Source organism: Aulonocara stuartgranti, assembly GCF_965226115.1.
Source record: "Aulonocara stuartgranti genome assembly, chromosome: 22".
Classification (NCBI taxonomy): Eukaryota; Metazoa; Chordata; class Actinopteri; order Cichliformes; family Cichlidae; genus Aulonocara; species Aulonocara stuartgranti.
Genome location: NC_138957.1, coordinates 28,831,366 through 28,852,686, shown reverse-complemented (window position 1 = coordinate 28,852,686; position 21,321 = coordinate 28,831,366). Strand labels below are relative to the sequence as shown.

At 41.6% G+C, this 21,321-nt stretch overlaps 2 protein-coding genes across 4 annotated transcripts; one reads left to right on the top strand and one right to left on the bottom strand.

Annotated features, from left to right (window-relative positions):
• Nucleotides 1-798: 798 nt before the first annotated feature.
• LOC309698809 (lamin-A-like) lies at nucleotides 799-11,931 on the bottom strand. 2 transcript variants are annotated; one of them, XM_082521502.1, is made up of 15 exons: nucleotides 11,703-11,931; nucleotides 10,034-11,605; nucleotides 9,249-9,369; nucleotides 8,490-8,845; nucleotides 6,799-6,955; nucleotides 6,388-6,513; nucleotides 6,116-6,286; nucleotides 5,766-5,891; nucleotides 4,807-5,027; nucleotides 4,442-4,715; nucleotides 4,233-4,340; nucleotides 4,025-4,144; nucleotides 3,824-3,880; nucleotides 2,724-2,921; nucleotides 799-2,605 (listed from the first exon to the last, which is right to left on the bottom strand). In XM_082521502.1, the coding sequence occupies exons 4-15, from the start codon at nucleotides 8,825-8,827 to the stop codon at nucleotides 2,570-2,572; spliced, it is 1,932 nt and encodes a 643-aa protein (XP_082377628.1). In that variant the 5' UTR covers nucleotides 8,828-8,845; nucleotides 9,249-9,369; nucleotides 10,034-11,605; nucleotides 11,703-11,931; the 3' UTR covers nucleotides 799-2,569. The 2 variants fall into 2 exon arrangements, with proteins under 2 accessions (XP_082377628.1, XP_082377629.1); XM_082521503.1 differs by having other exon boundaries at nucleotides 2,724-2,918.
• Nucleotides 11,932-12,161: 230 nt separating this feature from the next.
• Nucleotides 12,162-21,295, top strand: usf2 (upstream transcription factor 2, c-fos interacting). Of its 2 annotated transcripts, XM_082521504.1 has the most exons (11): nucleotides 12,162-12,590; nucleotides 13,273-13,316; nucleotides 13,741-13,856; nucleotides 15,066-15,185; nucleotides 15,726-15,888; nucleotides 15,970-16,057; nucleotides 16,345-16,389; nucleotides 17,289-17,347; nucleotides 18,288-18,379; nucleotides 18,810-18,938; nucleotides 19,546-21,295. In XM_082521504.1, exons 1-11 carry the CDS (start codon nucleotides 12,553-12,555, stop codon nucleotides 19,633-19,635), a joined length of 984 nt encoding a protein of 327 aa, XP_082377630.1. In that variant the 5' UTR covers nucleotides 12,162-12,552; the 3' UTR covers nucleotides 19,636-21,295. The 2 variants fall into 2 exon arrangements, with proteins under 2 accessions (XP_082377630.1, XP_082377631.1); XM_082521505.1 differs by lacking the exon at nucleotides 16,345-16,389 and having other exon boundaries at nucleotides 12,166-12,590.
• Nucleotides 21,296-21,321: the final 26 nt, after the last annotated feature.

Here is a 21,321-nt window from a genome sequence, read left to right as displayed (position 1 = left end):
TTCCAAAATAAAAGCCTGCTCTCAGTCGGAGAGACTGCAGTAAAAGACACACTTTTCTAATTAAAATGAGAAAATATGCGTAACCCTTACTATATATAAATGAAGTAGAATCCCTATATGCCAGCTATATAGAATCAGACCCATGTGACACACGATATAAGCCCATTTTATACATTCTTTTTTATATCCTTAATTTAACTATAACTAGTAAAGCACAAATGTTCAAAAACATTTCCATTAAAGATATTCCAGTAAATAATTCTTTATAAAAACAGAAGGTCTATGAGCAGAAATTTCATTTATGATTTGGAATGTTCATTATATATATGAACGATTTGATTTTGAAAATATTTTTATTTATTTTTTGTAATTTCAAGAAGCAGGAATTCCTTCTAAATAGCGGAGAAAAGGTACAAAAAATATAAATGAAATACTCAAGTAAAGTTCAAGAGGTGGTGAAATAAATGCACCTATAGTTTTATAATACCGTGGACGAGTATGAATACTGAACAGTTATAATCTGTTCTTTTATATTATTGTTATCATGTAATTGTGAGCCTGAATACAAATGTCATATTTTTCTTCATTTGAATGAAACTTTTTTTTTAAATTATTGATTTTTATTAAATCAATAAAACTCTTGGCCTCGTTCAAACAGATGAACTATATAGCAACACCTGACTGTGTCCTAATAGAGGAATTATTAGAGGCTGGAATTGCCCACCCCTGTATTAGATTCTATGGTGAGGCAGTAAATATTGTAAGAAACTGAGTAAATAGAAAGACACAGAAAAAAGGCAGGTTTCTGAAAACACGTTTATTCATTTTAATAAAAAAAAAAAAACCCGACAATATTCTGTAGATCTGTAGCAAGGTTGGGTTCATTTTACCTTCACCATGTAAGAAGATTTAATGAGAAAAAAAAAGTTTTCAATTTTGGTAAAATTGTAGGGGAGACCGGGGATAGTTGTAACATTTTTGACATTTCTGTCTGTAAATTGGAGCTCGTTTAAGGTAGTGGATTCAAAATGTAATGCAAAGTATTTACATGTCTCAGCTATTAAATAGTGCAGCTATTTTCTCTGCAGCACAATTACCCATTGCATGGTATGGCCTCAAACACAAAGAGTGAAATGTTACAATTAACCCCATAGTCTGGGTTAGTTGTAACATATCCTGGGGTGAAATGTAACACAATGAAATAAGGGTACTAACAAAACATTTACATGTAATCTTTGTTTATTCAACACATGAATGCACTTACATCCATTTATGTAGCTATGTGTGTGTGTGACAGAATGCAGACATCTAGCTTTTGAACATATTCCAACCCCCCAAAAAAGACAAGTTATGGAATTTTCTGCAACTGAATATTTCATTAATTTTGGTTGGTCTTCCTTGAGTTTGGCCTCATTGGCTCAGTGGGCATTATAACCCACAACTCTTGCACCAATTTTGAACATAACAATGAAGCTGAAAAAATGTAGTTGTTCACCAGCATCGCAATTCCATTACTTTTTTCATGGCTTACCTTGGTGAGGTTTGCAAAGTGCTTCAGAAAGATGAGGAAATCTGTTTCTTGCACCCATCCTGATTTATTTCCACTACCAGTACTTCCTACTGGTCCATCTCTGACACAGTGGTCTGCATAATGTATGTGTGGGAACACAAACAGTGGAGGAATTGTGTTGCCAATGGCATTAACCGCATATACAAAAGCAACCAGTGAACCTCTCTCGCTGATGTCGCTGCCCCAACTTGTTTAATATAAGTTAAAGTAATAGTGTGGTAAGTTGTAACATCTGCATTATTGTTACAACTAACCCAGACTGTTGCTGTTACAACTGACCCAGACTCCTATAGCCATGAACTAGCTAACATTACAGCCAATGGCTAAAACATTAGCACTAAAGACTTACACAGAATATATCCCCATAGACATACAAATAACATAATTTAAGTTTGATGAGTTTAACTGCAAAGCAGATAATGCTATTACAAATTGAAATAAAGTAGAAAAACTTACTTTTTGGCATACAAATTACTTTTTTTCATGTTAAATTGTCTGTGTTTGGCAAAATGTGCTGATTTTTCACATGTGATAGCAGAACTGAGTTGGGCATGCACAGGATGAGTCACATCATTTGAAACTTAGCCCTGATTGGAGAAATTGGAAGTGTTACAACTGACCCACGTTACAACTATCCCCGGTCTCCCCTAAACTGATCACAACCCCGCTGTGTCAGAGTGTCTATAGAGTATAATGAAATTAATTTGAATTAAGTTTTTAAAACGAATGAATGTTAAAGTAACTGTTTTACATTTTCCAACCTTAAATGTCCCTAATATAAAAAAAACAAACAAAGCTAACCCCAATTAACCTTTAGGCTCTGGAAAATTATTCTTATTCATGCATATGTACATTATAAAAAGCAGTATAAAATTTTCTGGCATTCAATAACTTGAAATTAAATTGAAAGTACATAAACTGAACTAAAAACTATACCAGATAACTCAACAACTGATACCTAAGAAGCTATAGAAAATGTAGTGTAGTGGCCCCAGGGCTTCACATGATTGGACAGCTCTCCATTCTGCCTCCAGTCTAGGAAGAAATTTTAACAAAATTAGAATGATCACACATGCATATTAATAGACAAAAAAGAGGTAATCTTTGCATGAAAGGGAAGTCATATATCTCCTGTATGAGCTGCGGTACTCACCTTGCGAGGTGTGCTCGTGCTGAACACGTAGGAGTGGGGCAGTAAACCCTCGGAGATGCCTCCGCTGCGGAAGGAGCGGGAAGCAGAGGACACGGAGCAGTTGCTGGATTTATCTGAAGGAAGTCCGCATGAGCCGCACACGACCGTCCGGCTCCGCAGGTTGTACTCGCCGTCCCCACAGGTGCTGTGAGCCACCTGCTGAGGCACAGACACAGCTTTTAATTAGTGTGTGTTAAAAAAAAAAAAACCCTGCAGTGGTAATAAAGGTCAAGTATGTGTCGTGGTGTCTGTGCTTATTTAATTTTCATTCCTTCTCACTGATATTTTCCTAATGTTTTGGTCTCTGTTTTGTCTTTCTTGTTTCCATTTCCTGTCTTATTTTGGTATGTGATTTTCTTTGTGTCTCTTGGGATTGACTTCCTGTCTTTGTCTCTTCCCCCCCACCTCTGACACTCCTTTGTGACTGCCTGCCCCACCCTTATTTGTTTAATGAGCATCTACTCAGTCCTGTGTGTGTAAATAGTCTGTATCTATGGGAGGACTGGTTTTGTAACAGCTTTTGTTATTAAACCGCCTTTGTCTCCTGTATTTTTGTAGCCCTGATACAATGAACAAGAGCCTAAAAACAATAAGTGAACTGTTTTTTTGTTTTTTTTAAATTGTCTCTTTTAACAGTTAACATTGAGTTGCGTAAACAGTTGATGAAATATGTGTGTTTGCAACTATTCTTCACTACTGATAATCATTTTTCTAGTAAGAATGTAAAATATCCATTGGGAGCTGCAACTGTGTGAGATTTTGCTGTATTTCTTCATTTGCACACGCACATGTGTCCTTGCTTCACCTAACTAAAAACACATATATCCTTTTAAATATCTTTATTTTACTTACCAACCATCACCTTATCATGCAACACGTAATGCTCAGTTTCAATGTTACCGCCCCCACACAGTGATACGGATCCATTTGAAATGTTAATATCTGAATTAATGTGATTCTTATTTTAATTCAATGCAAAACCAGTGGATGCTGCTAATTGGATTCTGGTCCTGCACATGATCTCATTATGCACATGCTAGGAAAACTATCATTTCTCTCACCATGTCATCATCTTCTTCTTCAAGGTGAGTGCGGGTGACCTTCCTCATTGCCATTTCCTGAAAGAAAAGTGTTGTAGTTCTTATTTATTCATTCAGTTTCGGTATATTTTAAATATACTGGCCATGAGTTTTGATGTCTTGACACTTTAGGTCTGAATGAAATGTCTATCAAGCCCAATAAGCTGATTTAATTCAAAATACCTCTCCATTAGTGCTGATCAAAGTAGTCTGGAAGAGGTCTCCGGTGCCCCAGGAGGGCTGATTCTTCCACACCAGGTCAGATGGAGGATTATGAGTTCCACCAGAATTAGAGGCCCAGATCTGACCACATGGACAGTACAGAGTAAATCATCTGTGCTAATCAGGTGTTGATTGGTGATTCTGATTGCTGAATAAAGACGCTACTAACCGTCACCCTCTGACCAGCCTTCAAGGTGAATTTAGCTGGGAACTTGAAGGCGATGGGAGTGCCAGATCCCACCTGCCGCTTCACCTGCCAGTTCCCCAGATTCTGATCCTACAAGAGCAAGAGGGTAGTTGGGTAAAAACGTCAGAGTTCAAAGTCACTACATTACAAATAGTAATGTAGTCAGTCCACCTCCAACTTCTCCATCTCACCTCATCAGCTTTGTTGCTGAGTCTGACATATTTCCCATCCAGATCCACCTCGTCCACAGTGACACGTCCACTGGCCGAAGCCTGCTGGGTGATGCGAGTGCGGGAAACGGCTCCACCGGCGAAGCTGGAGGCCTCGCTGTCGGTGTCGTTAGGGCGACGTCTCTTAGCAGGGGAGTTCTGAGCGCTGTGGTGGATAGATCGAGAGAGAGCTCCAGAAGTAGAGGATCGACTTCCCGCCGCCCTGGTAGGAGGAGGGCTGGGCGAAAGACGCAGTCTGCAGAGAGAAACATGTTGATGACGATGATGAGATAAATGAAAAAGTTTATGAACCACACAGAGGAAACGATGAGCGTCGTTACACATACCTTTGCTCTTCTCCCTCCAGCAGCTTCCTGTAGGCGCATATCTCCATGTCCAGGGCCAGCTTAACGTCGAGGAGTTCCTGATACTCATCGAGCTGCTGCTGCATCTGGTGCCTCATCTCTGCCATCTCTCGATCCTTCTCACCCAGAAGGCGACGCGTGCTGTCCCGCTCCCGCGACAGAGCATCCTCGAGGTCCCTGATCTTTGCCTCACGAGCTGCCAGCTGGATCAAACCAAAGAGTCACAAAGTTACTGCCTGATAGGATCAAACAAGCAAGTCTGGAGACCTCAAGAGCAATCAAGGAGTGAGTTAATAATTGAGCTCAAAAAACAAAGGAAATCTAGAGAAACCATGAAAAACTGAACTTTTAAACAAATAAATGGAGTTTACAGCCAGCATCAATTTGAAGAGCCTAATTCATGTGAATCTATAAAAACAACTTCTGTTTTAAATTAAATTGATTTCTGTTGGGGTCTGTTTTTACTTTAAAACATGGATGTCAAACTGATTTTACATAGTGAGTCACATACACCCCACTTTGATCTTAGGTGATATTGAATTGGCCGGACCAGTGAAACTACATGATAAATACGCAAAACTACAGAATAATTTATGTTACTTCTTTCCACAGACTGTTCTGAAATGATAAAATATAAAGTTTTTGTTGTTCTTTTTACTATGGACTCAATATTTGAAAAACAAACTTTCTTGTCATTTAGTTGCTTAATTACTTTGATTTAGCATGAAAGTGGGCAATCTTTATTATCAGGAACATCTGTAAAACCTATGAAACTGCAGTTAAAAATTCAAAATCTATGCGCTTCTTTACATTTTCTACAGCTTTGGCGGGTCGATTGTGTCTTATGTTTTGCACCCCTGCTCTGAAATATGAAAAATATCACCCTTTTCTTTAAGTGATGTATGCTTGCAGATAAGTGTGTGCTGATTATTTGTAAGAACCTGTTTCTGTAGCTGGCTGAGCTGAGTCGACGTGGACTCCAGGCGTACTCGGATCTGCTGGAGCTCCTCGTGTGCTGCCCCAACCAGGTGGCTGCTCCTGTCTGCTGACTGACGAGCACTCTCCAGCTGATGGAGGGAGATAAAACATGGACTGTAACCAAATTATACAAGACATTTGTGAAACTGCGAAAGCCCAACAACTCGGAACTACACAACCATGTCACGATGTTTTAACTGGATATTTCTGCTGCGCAATTATTCAGTGCAGCTTTCGTTCACCACTGAGGACCAAAACAGAAGACATAAATGCTGCAAAGTAAACCTTTAGTAACAGTAACTTGATGGTCTACCTTGGTGTTGTAGGTCTTCTCGATCTCATCCTTGTACATTTTAATCTGCAGCTCATGCTGGTTGCGCATATCCGCCAGTGCCTCGGCCAGTTTGCATTCAAACTCCTGCTGGTGGCCATTATCCAGTTCAACCACGCGGGACTCATGACGCCTCTTTATCTCCCGCAGCTCCTATTGAAAATTTACCAGCAATGATTATCAGTAAAGTCCAGCATGGGTACTTTTTAAAATGATTAACTAATGATAAGAACATATGCAAAAAGCGCTCAGACCTCAGAGTGGAGGTTCTTCTGAAATTCCAGCTCCTCTTTCAGAGTCTGGATGCGATTCTCTCCATCCACCCTCCTCAGCATCTCATCCTGCAGCTGCTTCTTGGCATCGGCCAAGCTGGTATTCAACTAAAAAAGAAGCACAAAATGGGCCGAGTATGAGTACAAAGTAATGCTGCGGAGTGGAAAATAAGCAGTCAGTGGAGTATGCGGGCAGGAAAACATGCAGAGAGGCTGTCCTTCAACCCCTGCTGAAATCTGAATTAGCTGACATTTACTAACAAAACTTGGAAGAAAGAGAGGAGGACTATGAAGGACAAACAGAGAGGTTCTGAGCTTGTAGACTGACTGCAGAAAGATTGAGCCCAGATGTGTTTCTATTGAGTTTTAAATTGAGCGTGGGTTTGACTTTACCTTGGCAACCTGCGCCTTCAGGTCCCTGTTTTCCACCTCGAGGTTACGCTTTTCTCCAAGAGCCGTAGTCAAGGAAGCATCCTTCGAATTAAGCAGAGCCTCCAGGTCTTTGAGCCTCTGCAAGGCTCCCCCCAGTTCTGACTCTTTTTTAGTGTTCCTATGAAAACAAAAATGGGGACTAAGTTCCACTTTAAGTTCTCAAAGTGCAGCTTTTGTTCATTTTTAGTGCAAGCATGAATGAAAGAATGCACTACTTTACATTTTCTATGACAGCTTTGAGTGAGATCAAGGGAGGATTTCTCATTCATGTTTATCTCCATTAGTCACCATAGCAACAATACTTGAACAAAACCTTAAACTACTATTACAAATGCCACTGAGACTTTCAATGTGTACATTTTCTCTCGTTTTACTCAAATGACACTCAATTCATTCAAGCTTTGAGAATCCATAGTTTAAGAGTTTAGGCATCTTACTGCATTTGTTTTAGTGACCTAAGACCTAAAACTGAATTACTATAGTTTCCTTTACACACTCTAATCAAACAAATATGAGCTATTTTTGAATGAGGATGTCTACAAGAAGCAGAAGCAGGGGAAAGACCTCGGTGCATATGAGTCATAGACCACAGTGATTTTCATCAAGTCCCGTGGATCTGGTAGCCACAAGCCACAGCCGTTGGTTTTTAGCTGAGATATTGCCATGGCAACGGTATGGCTTTGCCAAACACACTGTGGCCGTCGTTTTATTATTTACGGAAAAATAATCCAGGCAAGAGTGGAGCTCTTTAAACACTGCCACGTATTGTGTATAATGATGACTTTGGTGAAGGAGGAGAAGCTGGGGAAAGAGTTAGTCATCAGCCTCTGGATGTGGAAGCATGGGAAAGAGCTGGAGTCCCACTCCAGCTCTTGCCCAGTGAGCAATGAGGAGAATATGTTACAGTTATAGGGAGTGTTCCCAGCGGCAGGGTAACACAACTCTCAGTGCATCACCAAGTTAAAACATCAGTTATTAAAAGATTATGAGTAACTGCTGCTTAATATGTATCAACACTGAAGTCCAAACCCTTTCACATTTGTATTAAGGGACAAATAGATGCCTTCAATTGAAAGGGTTTGTTTGAAAAGGGGGATTTTAGATGCCTCGCAGCAGCGAGACATCTCATGATCACCAGACACTCTGCAGCAGAGTTCTTTCTGAGAAGAGTTTGGCAATCCTGACTTCAAAAGCTGTATCGTATAACTTTAGCTGAACAGCAGACACTGTGGGACAGGTGATAATTATGGGATAATAGTAACTGCTAATGTAAATATAACACAAACAGAAATGAGTTATGAAGTCAGCAGAATGACAAGAAACTCCTAAGACTTGCTGAAATTAGATACTGGAAGCTAAAGGTCAAACCACATTAAATCGTGCCGTGACAGCCCCTGAGTGTAAGGAATGAGTAAGGGTGAATTCTGCAGCTCATGATTTCATCTTGTTGTTACTATTTTGTCTTTTAAAGTTACACACTCCCACTATAGCTATAAAAAAACAACAAAAAAACCCCCACCCACATCGATCAAACACACAGGGGTGAGTTTAAGGAATTTGGGGACCCAAGATGAGAGGGCACAAACCCAAAGTAATCAATCTTTTTTCTCAGCAGCTCCTGCAGACACGTGCAAAGACAGTAAACATTATACCTGGCTTTCAGCTCCTTGTGGTCCTCTCGCAGCTTGCCCAGCTCCAGCTGCAGCCGTGCTCGCTCTTTGGCCACCGAGTCCAGTGTCTGGCGGGCATCTGCCAGCTCCGTCTCATAGGCGGCCTTCAGACCCGTCAGCTCCCGGCTGACCTCTGTCTCCGACTCGGTGATGCGCAGACGCAGCCCGGCGTTCTCAACCTCCAGAGAGCGGACCTTGTCGATGTAGACGGCCAGTCGATCGTTGAGGTTGCAGAGGTCCTCCTTTTCCTGGAGACGGGTGATCCGGTTGGGAGAAAGTGGTGTGTTTGCACCTCGTGGAGTGTTTTTGGGTGTCGCCATTGTAACTTTCTTATTTTGCTGTCAAAACAGATATGATTATATTCATTTGAGTCTAAAGAGTCAATTTGAGCAGGTTTTATTCAAGTGCAAATGCACACCATTCAGTTTGATCCGACAGTCGACGTGGAACATGTGTCACAAATAAGATGAAAGAAATATGCCCAAGAAATATTCATTGAAACACACAAAAATGAGGCAACTTTTTGGCTCAAAGTTCAAAGTTAAAAAGAAAACAAAGCTTAATTCACTGGAACATATTGATTACTTCCAAATACATCCGGCTCTTTTTAATCCCCTAACATTAAGCACACAAACGACAAAGCACAATTAATCAAAAGACATGGGTGGGGTTAACAACTCCACCCAAAAATTAAAGTGATGTCCTTGCCCAAAAGATACTAACTTATAAAATTCGATTTACCTTTTTAAAGTTTGTTAGAGGATGAGAAATCTCTGGAGATCTTTGCAGAGTAGTTTGACGATTTCCTTACGTGATCCCAGTGTTCGTCTTGGTTCTCTCTTCAGTCTGCAAACTGAGCTGTCTGCAAACCCATCAGAGTGCCCATGTAGGAAAGAATGAGATGGGAGGAGAGGTTGGCCTCAAGTTTGGCACTTGTTAGGTGGCTGTTCCTCCCTCCCTCTGTCTCTCTCTCTCTCTGTCTCACTGTAATGGGTGTACAGTCTGAATAAATGAGTCACCCTCTGCACAAAGCCACGCACAAAGCCATGTGATGCCTATAAGGGATAATTTTAAGCAGATCTGTTGGCTGAGACTTGAATTGTAGTCGTTTTGTAAAAGCTCTGCAAAAGTTTTAACTCCAGAAGAACCCCACAGAGCTGGAGTCTTCACATCCTGTAAGGATGCATTTACGCAACATCTTTTCTTAAGCTCTTACACAAATTTCCTACTTAGCCTTTGGTTTAAATACCTAAATGGCCAGAAATGTATTTCTTTGGACAGCCTTAACTAAGAGATTCCGAGTCATAAAACAAAAACAGCACCAAAAGTGTGCTCTGGCAGACTGGTTTTCTTTTGTAGACCTTTAATTATTCTGATTGTAGCCCACTAAACATCACTAAACATCATACATATAATATGTATGAGAAGATACAAGATACAGTGTTACAGATACAGATGATACAGTGTCTTTACATTTCAGTGGCAGGATGAGAGGACTACGCAGTGGTGCAGATGTTAGCACTCACGTCCTGGTCGGCTGGAGTGTTTCTCTGTGGAGTTTACAGGTTCTCCCTGTGTGCTCCAGTCTCCTCCCACACTCGGAACCACAGACATGCTCTTCTATAGGCGCTTCCATCTCGCCTCTCTTATATCAGCCAGGTCAGTCTGCCTTGCTTGAGACCAAAATTTGACTAGGAAAATGAATGGCTGGACAGCTGGAGTGACTACAAAGACACTGAGGCTGAAGCATTTTACTAAATCTCATAAACTGATGAACAAGCTGATGGAGATTATATGCTGACTGGTCATTTTATTAGGGACACTTGTTTGACTGCTTGTTAATGCAAATTTCTTATCAGCCAATCGCATGATGAAAACTCAGTGCATTTAAGCAATGTGAAACAACTTACTGAAGTTCAAACTGAGCATCAGAATGGGCAACAAATGTTTCTCTTTTTCTTTGGACGCCCTTACAGTGCAAACCTGGTCTGAGTATTCTAGAAACTACTGATGTATTTGGATTTTACTGCACAACCATGGGGTTTTTAGAAAACTAAAAATATCCCGTGAGCAGTATTTTTCTCTGGGAGAAAATGTCTTCAGATTGCTGGTGATGGTGTAATTGCGTGGTGGATATTTTCTGGGCACGCTTTGGCCGCTTGGCACCAATTAAGCATTTTTAAATGCACAATCTTCCTATGTTCAGCCTTTTATAACCAGTGTGTACCAATCTTAGGATGACAGCCTCCAGCAGCATAACATAACCTCCACAGTCACCAGATCTTACTCCAGTACAGCACCTTTTGGGATGTGGGAGATGGATGAATGTGCTGCTGACAAATGTGCAGAAACTGTGATGCTATCATGTCAATATGGAGCCACATCTCTGAGGAACGTTTTCAGCACCTTGTTGACTTTATGCCATGAAGACTTAAGGCAGTTCTGGAGGAAAAAGGGGGTCCAACCCAGTACTAACTAGATATACTTAATAAAGTGGCCGATGAGCATGTATGTGGGGTTTTTTTTTCATATGCACTTTTATCCCATTTATAACCTGTAACACAAGCTAGAAGTGGTTCATTTTAATAGTGGACTTTAAAGGGTTAAAGCTATGCTTGCAAAAATTCATTTTCCCCTTTGTGCTGGCTCTAAAAACTGACATGTAATAAATGGCAGACAGTTTTATTAAACACTATGAATTATGACTTTTGGACACACTGTTAAAGCCTTTATACAAGTAAATTAAACGGCAATGAATATTGTTTCAATCAAAGGATTTATGGATATCTGGTGTAAAATTACCAAGTATTTAAAAAACAAACAAACAAACAAACAGGGGCCTAATGTGTAAAACATGTTCTTAAATAAATGTGATGTGCTTTGTGAGGCCTTACAAGCTTCAGTATGTTCGTGCTTTATTTTATAGACAGCTTCTGAGATTCTGTGTATGATAAAGGTGCATTTATTTGTGAATTAAATAGACTGTAAAAGAAAATCTGCTGATCTCAGTTGCGCAGATCAGCTGTGGAAGACGTCGTGCCTCCTGCCGCTGACACTCAGCATCGCCTCCTACTGTCAGAAATTGATGGGAAGGTTGGCTGTAAAGAAACAAGAACCCGTTTTATTTGTCTTTTTCACTCATTTAGCAGCTCAGCGATGTACAAACTGGGTCTGAATTTCAAGTAAAATGGTCACCATAGCTGCCCGATGTGTTAAAACCATGCGAGCTTCGGCTGTGCCTTGTTATGTAGACAGTTTTTGTCATGTGGTTTGAGAGAAAACCCGTATTGGATCTCTGTGGTCACCTGGGCAAAAGAGACCCGAAAAAAAAATCCCATTGAGGAACTGATTGATTGGGAGAGAAAAACGAGCGCAAAAAATGACTCTCAGTGACAATATTTACCGCGCTATTAAGTCCAAAGTCAAATAATTCGCGAGTAAATCGTTTTTAATAGAGAATTAACCAAACAAATCCCATGAAAATCCGTCTCTAACCAAACTGTTTGCACACCAGGAGTCACGTGAATACAAGCTCTCCAAATCTTACAAAGACAAAGCGACATTTAGAGCAAAAAAGACGCATTTCCTTCTGTCAAAAAACGAACAAACTAATCCACTCCGTGTCTTCTGGAGCGCATGTCGCAGCCGCTTTGCGCGGACAAACAGCAGCTGTGCGCAAACAGAGGACACGGAGGACATAAAGAAACCAATTTAACCGCAAACCAGCCTCAATCCGTGCATTCAGATCCGAATTTATAACACAATAACGATCATAATCCAGGACTCAGCCTCCCTCCACCGCCTCGGCACCGCTGCGGAAACACCCGGACTCTTTTTTTTCTTTTTTTTCTACTTTTCCGCACAGACGCAGACAGCTCCGCCCTGCTCCTCAGCGGCCTCCATTTTAGCTCCTTGCCCGGTCGGCGCCTCACGTGTCCTGGACTGTCTTCCTCACATGACCCGTGTGTTTGTCCCCGTGATCAGCGCTTCCATCTCCGTAATTCGGTGTCGTTGAATATCGGCGTTTTACACCCGCAAAAGCTTCATGGATATGCTGGAGCAAAGTCTGGACAGCTCGGCGAGGTGAGAAGCTGCTGCCCGCTTCCTGCTCAGACATGGCTCCACCACGGCCTATAAACCCCTCTGTTTTCCCCCTGCTCCCTGCAGCGCAGTGCAGTTAATAACCTGCCTTCTCAGTGTACTTTTAATATTTGTTTCGTGTTGTCCCGCACTGTCTGCGCACTTTTCTCAGAGGATTTCTGCACACATTAGCTGTGCGCCCGTTTCCAAATCTGTGCGCTTGTTTTATCCAATGCACAATAAAAACAAGTGCACAGCTGCAGTTTGTGACTGTTTTTAGGCTAACAAGTAAACGCACTTCACTGCTACTGTAACTGATGCAGCATCTCTAAGGTTTCAAACTCTTAAATCCAACTACATTGGGGCGTTGTTTGGAGTATTATGTATATTTGTGAAGTTTGCCTTTCCATGCGCAACTGGTCAGAGCAGTTAGACTAGACTTCTAGGTCTTAAATAATTCTCATTTCCCCCTTTTAAGTGCAGATGAACTGATTTTAAGTCTTAGACGCCAGTAATGTTTCATTTTATTTATATCTTAATGATTATTCCCTTATATAACCACCCGGGGGCGCCGTATTTCCTCAGTTGGTTCAGGAGAGCTGGGTTTTTGTTCAGAAAACGTTAATGATCTTATTTCAGAGAAATACTTGAAATTGACTCAGCTCTGCTCTGTTTTTGTTTTTAGTCACGACAAACAGGAAACAGAGGAGGTGGTGCAGCTACAGGAAGGTAGGAGCATCTGTTCTTGTAATCCACACGACTGAAACAAAACACACTTAAAAGTGAGACTTTATAGAGTTTTTCCAGGTTCAGAATGCATTTTTTGGACTCTCCACACAAGGAAGATTGAGTTGGATATAGTTAATTCAACAAAACAGTGGATATTTTTTTGTTATTTCTTGGCATTTAGTGACTAAAAATGAATTTTATGGTAGTGAGGACATGAGTACTGTGAGTACACGAAGCTCCACTTGGAAAGTAACATGTCAATAGTTCAGACGAGGCCAAAACCTGTTTGGACAGTGGCAGATTTTTGCCCATGCAGAAAAACAAAACAGGCTTGCTGTTAAGCCAAAAGGCGTGCACCTGCGTTACACGGCCCTGCGCTTGTTTAGTGTTCGAGGTCTGAAACGTGGTGGTGTGTGTGTTGCAGGGGAAGCTGTGGGGACGGACGAGCAGACTGCAGTGACCATCACCGGTGTCCCTCAGACTGCATTTGCTGACCACAATGTGCAGTACCAATTTCGTACAGACAACAGCGGCGGACAGGTGAGCTGCAGGCAGCATTTCCTCTGTTGCTGATTTGCCATTCAGATATTTTCTAGTTGGAATGCAACAATAGAGCTTCAGATACTGGTAACCACGGTAACTGATAGCAGCAGTTGTGCCCTGGTTCAATGTTCAGGATCTGTTGATCAGGAGCTGAAAAACTTTCAAAGGATGTCAGCTCATTTTTATATAAGGAAGAATTATTTGTTTACCTCAACCAAAGGAGAAAAATGTAAAAAACTCTTTGGCGTCAGCTATCAGACAAATTGTTATTTTAAACATGAAAAATCTGTAGATCAGCCCAGAATTTCACAGTGGGAGTATAACAGTCTTATACAAGGGAGACGGACACAACAGCAAGACACAGAGCCATATTTCTAAAGGTAGCAGTCCATCAGCAGCAGGAGCGTCTGTCTACTGTTGGTGAAAAATTTACTCCTGTTCTGAGCTGTGACAACAGATTTTAGTATCCTGGGATCAGGCGTCATAGTTTTACACAAAGGATGTGAGGATATCTTTACAACAAAGCCAGACAGACCTTAGTAATAAATATGTGGAGAGTGGGCAGTTGTGATATAGTTGCTCTGTCAGTGATTTTTTTTTTCTTCAGTTGACATATTTATTGTGGATCTTATTTTCTTTCTATCCCAGTTATGTTTCTTTAAAAGCGAGGCTGTAGCCACAGATTCAACTTTGGCAGGGATCGAATCGAAATCCGGGCGTCACGCCGCCTGAGGTCATTGAACGTGGGTGTCACTGTTGGTCTGTGGGGTGAAAGTGTAATTGACTTGATTGATAAGCACATGCAAAATTAGCAACGACTGTTGTTTTCACTCCAGACGGTCACTGACACCTTTGAACAAAATCTATTTTTTAAAATTTTGACCCAAATATTTGAAAGTGAACTTGAGAAGTTTCAGAACCAAAAAAACTCACGAAATATGGTAACAAAGAGTTTCTGATCAGAGAGTTTATGAGAGGCTGTGAACAGTGATGGTGGCTGTCCCAGCAGCGCTGTGATTGGATCATTGCTGTCATCTTCAGAATACATATTGTGATATGATAAGATGAACGATAAGATGAAACGTCTGCGTGACGGCTACTCGATGAATGTGCATCACCAGGCTTGTGTGAGGTCGACTCGTACCAAAAACAAATTTCAAACACCCCCATAATGGTCACTGACTTCATGCCCTCCTCTGTCTGCAGGTGACCTATCGCGTGGTTCAGGTGACAGATGACCAACTAGAAGCGGCAGCTGATGGGACGGGAGCCGTCAGCGTCGTCTCCACTGCAGCATTTGCTGGAGCCCCTCAGGCAGTAGCGCAGGTCAGTTAACCCTGCAAGATGATCAGGATGCACAAAAGGCTCTAGAAATAAAAACAGACTGCAGTCAAGACGCAGCAGCCATCAGTCTGTACAGGAAGCCACAGATACACCCGCTTCCTTATCTGACTAATCTATCAGCTCGTGGCTGACAGGAAGGCTGAGGGGCATGCAAATAGGGGATTGGATCACCATGACGTCAACCTCTTCTACGTGAAATTTCACACGGGCTGTAATTATTTAGAGAAGTGTATACGGTTCGGTCTGGAAACGTTTGGGTAGTGACCCTATTTTAAGATTTATTTTTGGCTTTTACCATGAACACCTGTGACATTTTAAAAACACAGTCTGTGAAAAAGTGCATGACAAGGACGTGACCGGATGACACAGAGTCAGTCTGTATATCAAACATGGGTTAAGGAGTTAAGGAGCTCTTATTCTGAAAACTGTATTTCAGCATTTTGGTTTTCCAGTGGCAAAAGTAATCGAATTTGTATTTGAGATGATTCCAGCTGTACAAACTTTCTGTCTCCGACTTTGCAGGCCGTCATCCAGAATCCTTTCAGCAACGGGGGAAGTCCTGGCGGGGAGACGGTGGGAGGAGAGACACGTTTCGCTTATTTCCCTGCAGCCACAGTCAGCGATGGAACAGCCACGGCCGTGTCGGTGCAGGCCACCGCCGACCCAACAATTACACAAGCGGGAGGTGAGAAGCACTTCTTTAACCGTCAAATAAAACAGGCTCGTGTTGTCGATCTAACGCCTCGTGGTGTTTCGTCAAATCCAGGTCAGTTTTACGTGATGATGAGCCCACCTGAGGTGCTGCAGACGGCGACCCAACGTACCATAGCGCCACGCACACACACCTACACTGCGTGAGTACAACTTAAAGCTTCGTCGCACATTGATGCTACTTCCCAAAAAATCTCAGAATGACCAAATCACCATAATCCCTCTGCACATCTGTTTGGCCGACATCTCACCTTTTTCCTCCCAATCTGCACTGGACTGGGTGTACTCTGCCTCTTGCTTTCCTTCTTGGCGTGATCCGTCTTGTCATTGTGTGTAAAACAATAAATATATACTAAAAAAAAAGAAAAACCATCATTTAAATCATTTAAAACATCCAACATACTATGTCCTACTTACCTGCCATCCCCAGAGACCTTGGTGAAAGCGAGATGTTGCAGCATGGCAGTTCAGACTGGTGAGAAGAACTTTCACTTACGCCCCCCACCCTGCCCCCATCATGTGTCGTAGAATCAGACGTTTGGTGGCTGCTTAAGATACGAGGATTAAACTGGATTTTGGTCTGCCTGTGGCTTTGGTTAATAGCTGCAGGTTTAGTTCAGGCATCAGTGTTTCCCACAGATTTAGATTTCAGACCCAGTTTTCCACCTCTTTGCAGTTTCAGTCTGTGATGGTGAGGTTGGACTACATTGAGCCACTGAAGGACATCTTCATCTGAATGACTAATGAGCAGCACACGCCTGCGAGCCACCTACTAGCCACTGCTAACGCAGGACTAGTGGTGTAGCGGTGATGAGACTTTCAAAATAAAAGTGAGGAGGATAAGATTAACTGCAAAAAATGCTAAAATGAAAGGCTAACTATAATAAGGGCCCATTACTATACTTGGGCAGCCCTCCCAGGTAATAAGTGTGTGGGAACCACTGAGCTTTGGTGTTTAGTTTGTCACTGATTCTCCTTCAGAGAGGGCAACAGCAAACCATACTCATGTTTTTTTTTTTTTGAGGGGGGGGGTTAGAGCCTGAATCCTTCAAAGGGTTGAGCTCAAAGAGCGTGCCCTTCAGAGGACTTAAAGGATCTGGGTCTGTTCTTCGGAGGTGAAAGTCTAGTTAACACAGACTCTAGCAGTTGGTATATTTGTGGGGTTCTTTACAGCTCATTAAACCTAAATAAAGATAATTTTCTACTAAAACCAGATGGGTTTTGGTTAACATGCTTTCCTTTATATCAATACTTTTTGTTGTTAACAGACTTTTGGGTCACAGTTTTGGCACATCAGCATTCAGTGTGGTGTCTTAGCATTTTTTTTTCAATGTTAATTTACAATTGTTGTGTTTTTTCTTTGTGCCTTTACAGGAAAGTAGATGGTCCACGGGCGCCCAGGGATGAGAGGCGAAGAGCACAGCACAATGAAGGTGCGTGATCGCCAAGGTTACGGATATTTCAGGGCTGTCACATCTATCACTCCTTTTTAACTTCAAGTTCCTAAGGAAAGACCAGATTTAATTTGAATAGTGAAGGAAGGATCTAAACTTAAATGAAAGTTTGAAAGCGATTTTATTTTAATTGCTCTTTAATCACAGACATGAATGGCAGTAACATGTAAAAGTGCACATTTCCAGCAGCATTTTTTTTTCCAGCTCGTGTGTATCTCCACAGGTTAGCCACAACATTAAATGAATCTTATGTGGGCTCTTGTGTAGAGCCTCTGTGTTCTGGGAATACACTCTTTGGGTTCTTCTGGTGTCCCTCATGTGGTTTCTGAGCAGTTTTTGTTGCATGGGATGGTGTAATGTCGTGCTGTGGGAGTCTGCTGCTGTTCACACACAGAAACTACCAAACACAAAGGTCACTGAGAGTCGGAAGCAGGCGAAGCTTCTTCTTCTATTTCCTTTCCTTTTTTTTTTTATTGACGGTTGGCAAACGAATTGGTGCATTACCGCCACCAACTGGTATGGAGTCTGGACCAGAATGTCACTTAAGGATTAGAGCAGGCACAGCTGGCGAGGGAGCTGCGCTTTTGTAACGATCACTGGCGAGTGATTGGCCTCATGTGCTCAGATCAGCCAATAGACATGTACCGATTAACTTTGAATGGGCCAATAGGCGGAGGCTTTATACCTGGAAAAAGAAGAGCAACAGAAGAAGAACAGAAACAGTTTCACTTATCGTGCATGTAACAAGAAGGGTAGCACATATCGAAGTAAGATCTGCGTGGCAGGAGCTGAGGTTTCCCAGCAGATGTTCAGTGTTGTTGACGTCACCAGTCGGTGGTTTTAATGTTGGGGCTGATCGGTGTGTGAAACCACAGCTTGCGAGAGCTAAAACTGAGCATCCTTTTTATTTTCTTTACAGTGGAGAGAAGAAGAAGAGACAAGATTAATAACTGGATTGTCACGCTGTCAAAAATCATTCCTGACTGCAGCATCGACAGCAGAACCGGAGCGGTGAGCGTTGTATTAAAAAAACCCTCTGACGTTCACTGAAAACTCGTGTATATTTTGCATGACCGTGTAAGTGCTGACAGATGGTTACAGAAGCTCCTGCTAGTTAGATTAGCTCAGTATGTAACGTGACTTCATTTAGTCTGAAAGCAGCTGTTTCATGTCACTGATCTTTTTAAATTTGCCTCTGTCAGGCCTTCATTCACTTCCTGTTCACCCTGTTCTTTGACTTCATTCATGCCTTCACCAGGCTTTACTACAGCCAGGGGCGTGTGACAGTGTTTACTTTATTTATTTTATTTTTAGCTCAGCAGGTAACAAAGTGTTTATATGGAAGGAATTTCAAAGTGTGTCAGCCGCTGGAGAAAAGTCAGCTCACAGTGGGAATGAAAGACTAGAAAGAAAAATATTATATTATTTGTTTGTTCCTCAGAGTAAAGGAGGCATCCTGTCCAAAGCGTGCGACTACATCCGCGAGTTGCGTCAGAATAACCAGCGGCTGCAGGACAGTTACAAAGAGGTGGAGCGAGTCGAGATGGACAACGAGCTGCTTAGACAACAGGTTAACTTCCCATCATTGTGCACACATCTCATATTTTGATTTGCTACCCTTTGCAAACATAGGTGGAGGGGGCTTTGGGTCCTCACAGACAAAGCGGTGCAGTGCCAAGAGTAGAGAAAAACGTTGAACTCGAGTGTCTCGATCAGTCTGAACGTTGTGAGCGTACTGTAACATGACAGAAAATAAACACTGCAGAGGACTGCACCAATAAGCTGAATTAAATTCTGCTCAATATGAGTTTTGTCTGTTATTTCTGACTAATAGTGGAGGTAGAGTACTGAGGTTCCACTTTCTTTGCCTCAACACCAAAGCGGGGGCAACAGAAAAGCGGTGGTTCAGTCCTGGCTCCTCCGGCCTGCATGTTGGGCAAGATACAGAACACGGATTTGTTTCCAGTTCATGCATTCGATTGTGACCATTAGGTTAAAATTGGGCATAGAAAATAACACTTACATGAATGTGAGAGAGAAAAGCACCGCCGCTCTCCTGTTTGCACCTAAAACACCATAAACGTGGCATGAATCAAGAGAGTTAGGGGCATTTTAATAAAAAAGTCTTTGAAGGATCAAGGATGAATGAAATTAAATACTCTGTCTTACGTTTTCAGATTGAGGAATTAAAGAATGACAACGCACTGCTTCGAGCACAGCTGCAGCAGCACGGTATAGAAGTCAACGGAGATGCAACACCTCAGTGACTGTGGACTGGACAAGTGCAGGATCACAAACACAGAGTCGCGTCCTCCCACACAGCTGAACGACACCAGGAGAGGAGCAAAAAAAAAAAAAGAAAAGAAGAAATAACAGGAGACAATTTCTGTCTGAAATTGGACCAGAGAAACACGCAAAAGGCTCACGAAGAACACCGAAGGACTGCAAAGTGAACACGTCTCCTCCTCCTGCAGCTCCATGAAAAGCTTGAACGCTCTGAAATCCGTTAACTGAGTAGCTAACTGAACCTCTCACTTCTGCTTCAAGGAAATCGACCTCTGCACTCCACCGCCACGCTGCCGCCAAACTCTTCTTTTTACTTTAAATTATGAACCTGCCACACAAAGTTTATTTTTAGCGTCTTTACGTTTTTATCATCACACAAACTTTTTCCTTTGGGTTTGTTTTTTTTATTTTTTGGACATGCTTTGTTTGAAGCTACTAAATGGTCCCATTTTGTTTTAATTTATTAGTCTTTAAACAATGTGTACACAGAAGTTTAAAAAAATAGAAGCTGAAATCATCTCCAGAAATGAACAAATAATGAGCAAATCAGTTGTTTTGATCCTGCTCAGCACTGTTACTAAGAATACTTTTACTGTCAGTGGATTTTTTTTGTTTATTTTAAATTTCTTCCTCTCGACACTGGTACTCCACACACCAGACGGAGCTCACACACATCGTCCATCGTCAGTGAATTCAAAACTATAATTTCTGTAGAGTCAAAGTGGGAGTGGCTTTGACATCACGGGCATGGAGGTTTTTCTTTTAGTGTAAGGCCTTAATAGATGCCTACTGGAGAATATAGGTGTTAACATAGCTCAGGTAATTGGGATTATGCACTGGCAAGCGGTTCCCACGTTCAATGACGTCCTTATATAAAGAATTTAGAGCTCATATGTGTCCCCCGTTAGGTGCAATGTACAGATAAAGTAACACTGAGATGATTTTCAAGGCGAATCGTCTCTGTCGGGCATTAAACCATGGTTTGGTTGTGTATCTGCTTAATAGGTCACTGGAATACAGGTGTGAGGTCCTGGTTGGAGACCGGCCTCGGTTTTGGCCCACCGGTCCTGCTGCGTTTTGGTGACTTTTTATTTTCCCTATATTACTATTTACACCTTGGGAACCATTGCTGCTGATTCATGACCATAAAACAGCCATGGTCAGGGAGGGGATACGAGTTATGATGATGATGATGATGATGATTATACCTAACTAGATTTTTTTTTTTTTTTTTTTTTTTGTCTACACTGAAAGTCACCACAGCATGGAAATATAACCACTGGCATGACTAATTCTGATACTACAATAAATGAGTGTTTATACCCGAGTGGTGTTTATTATCGAGGTTACGAGGAAAAGCGTTTTGGGGCTGGAATGAAACTTCTGGTACAATATTTTGGTTGTTTTTTTTTTTGTTTTTTGTTTTTGTTAGATTTTAACTACAATATAATAGATCACAACAGAAATCGGTGCTTGTCAAAATAGTCCAGCTTTAATAATAAACAGAATAAATAAAAAAGATGTGTGTGTATATATATTTATACACATGTAGATACTTACACGTGCATATATGTATAGATACACAGATGCTTTCCCTCCCCAAAAATATGTAAATAAAATTTTTTGAATTGTTTTCTTTAATATATTTCCAACCTTCAAAGTGTTAT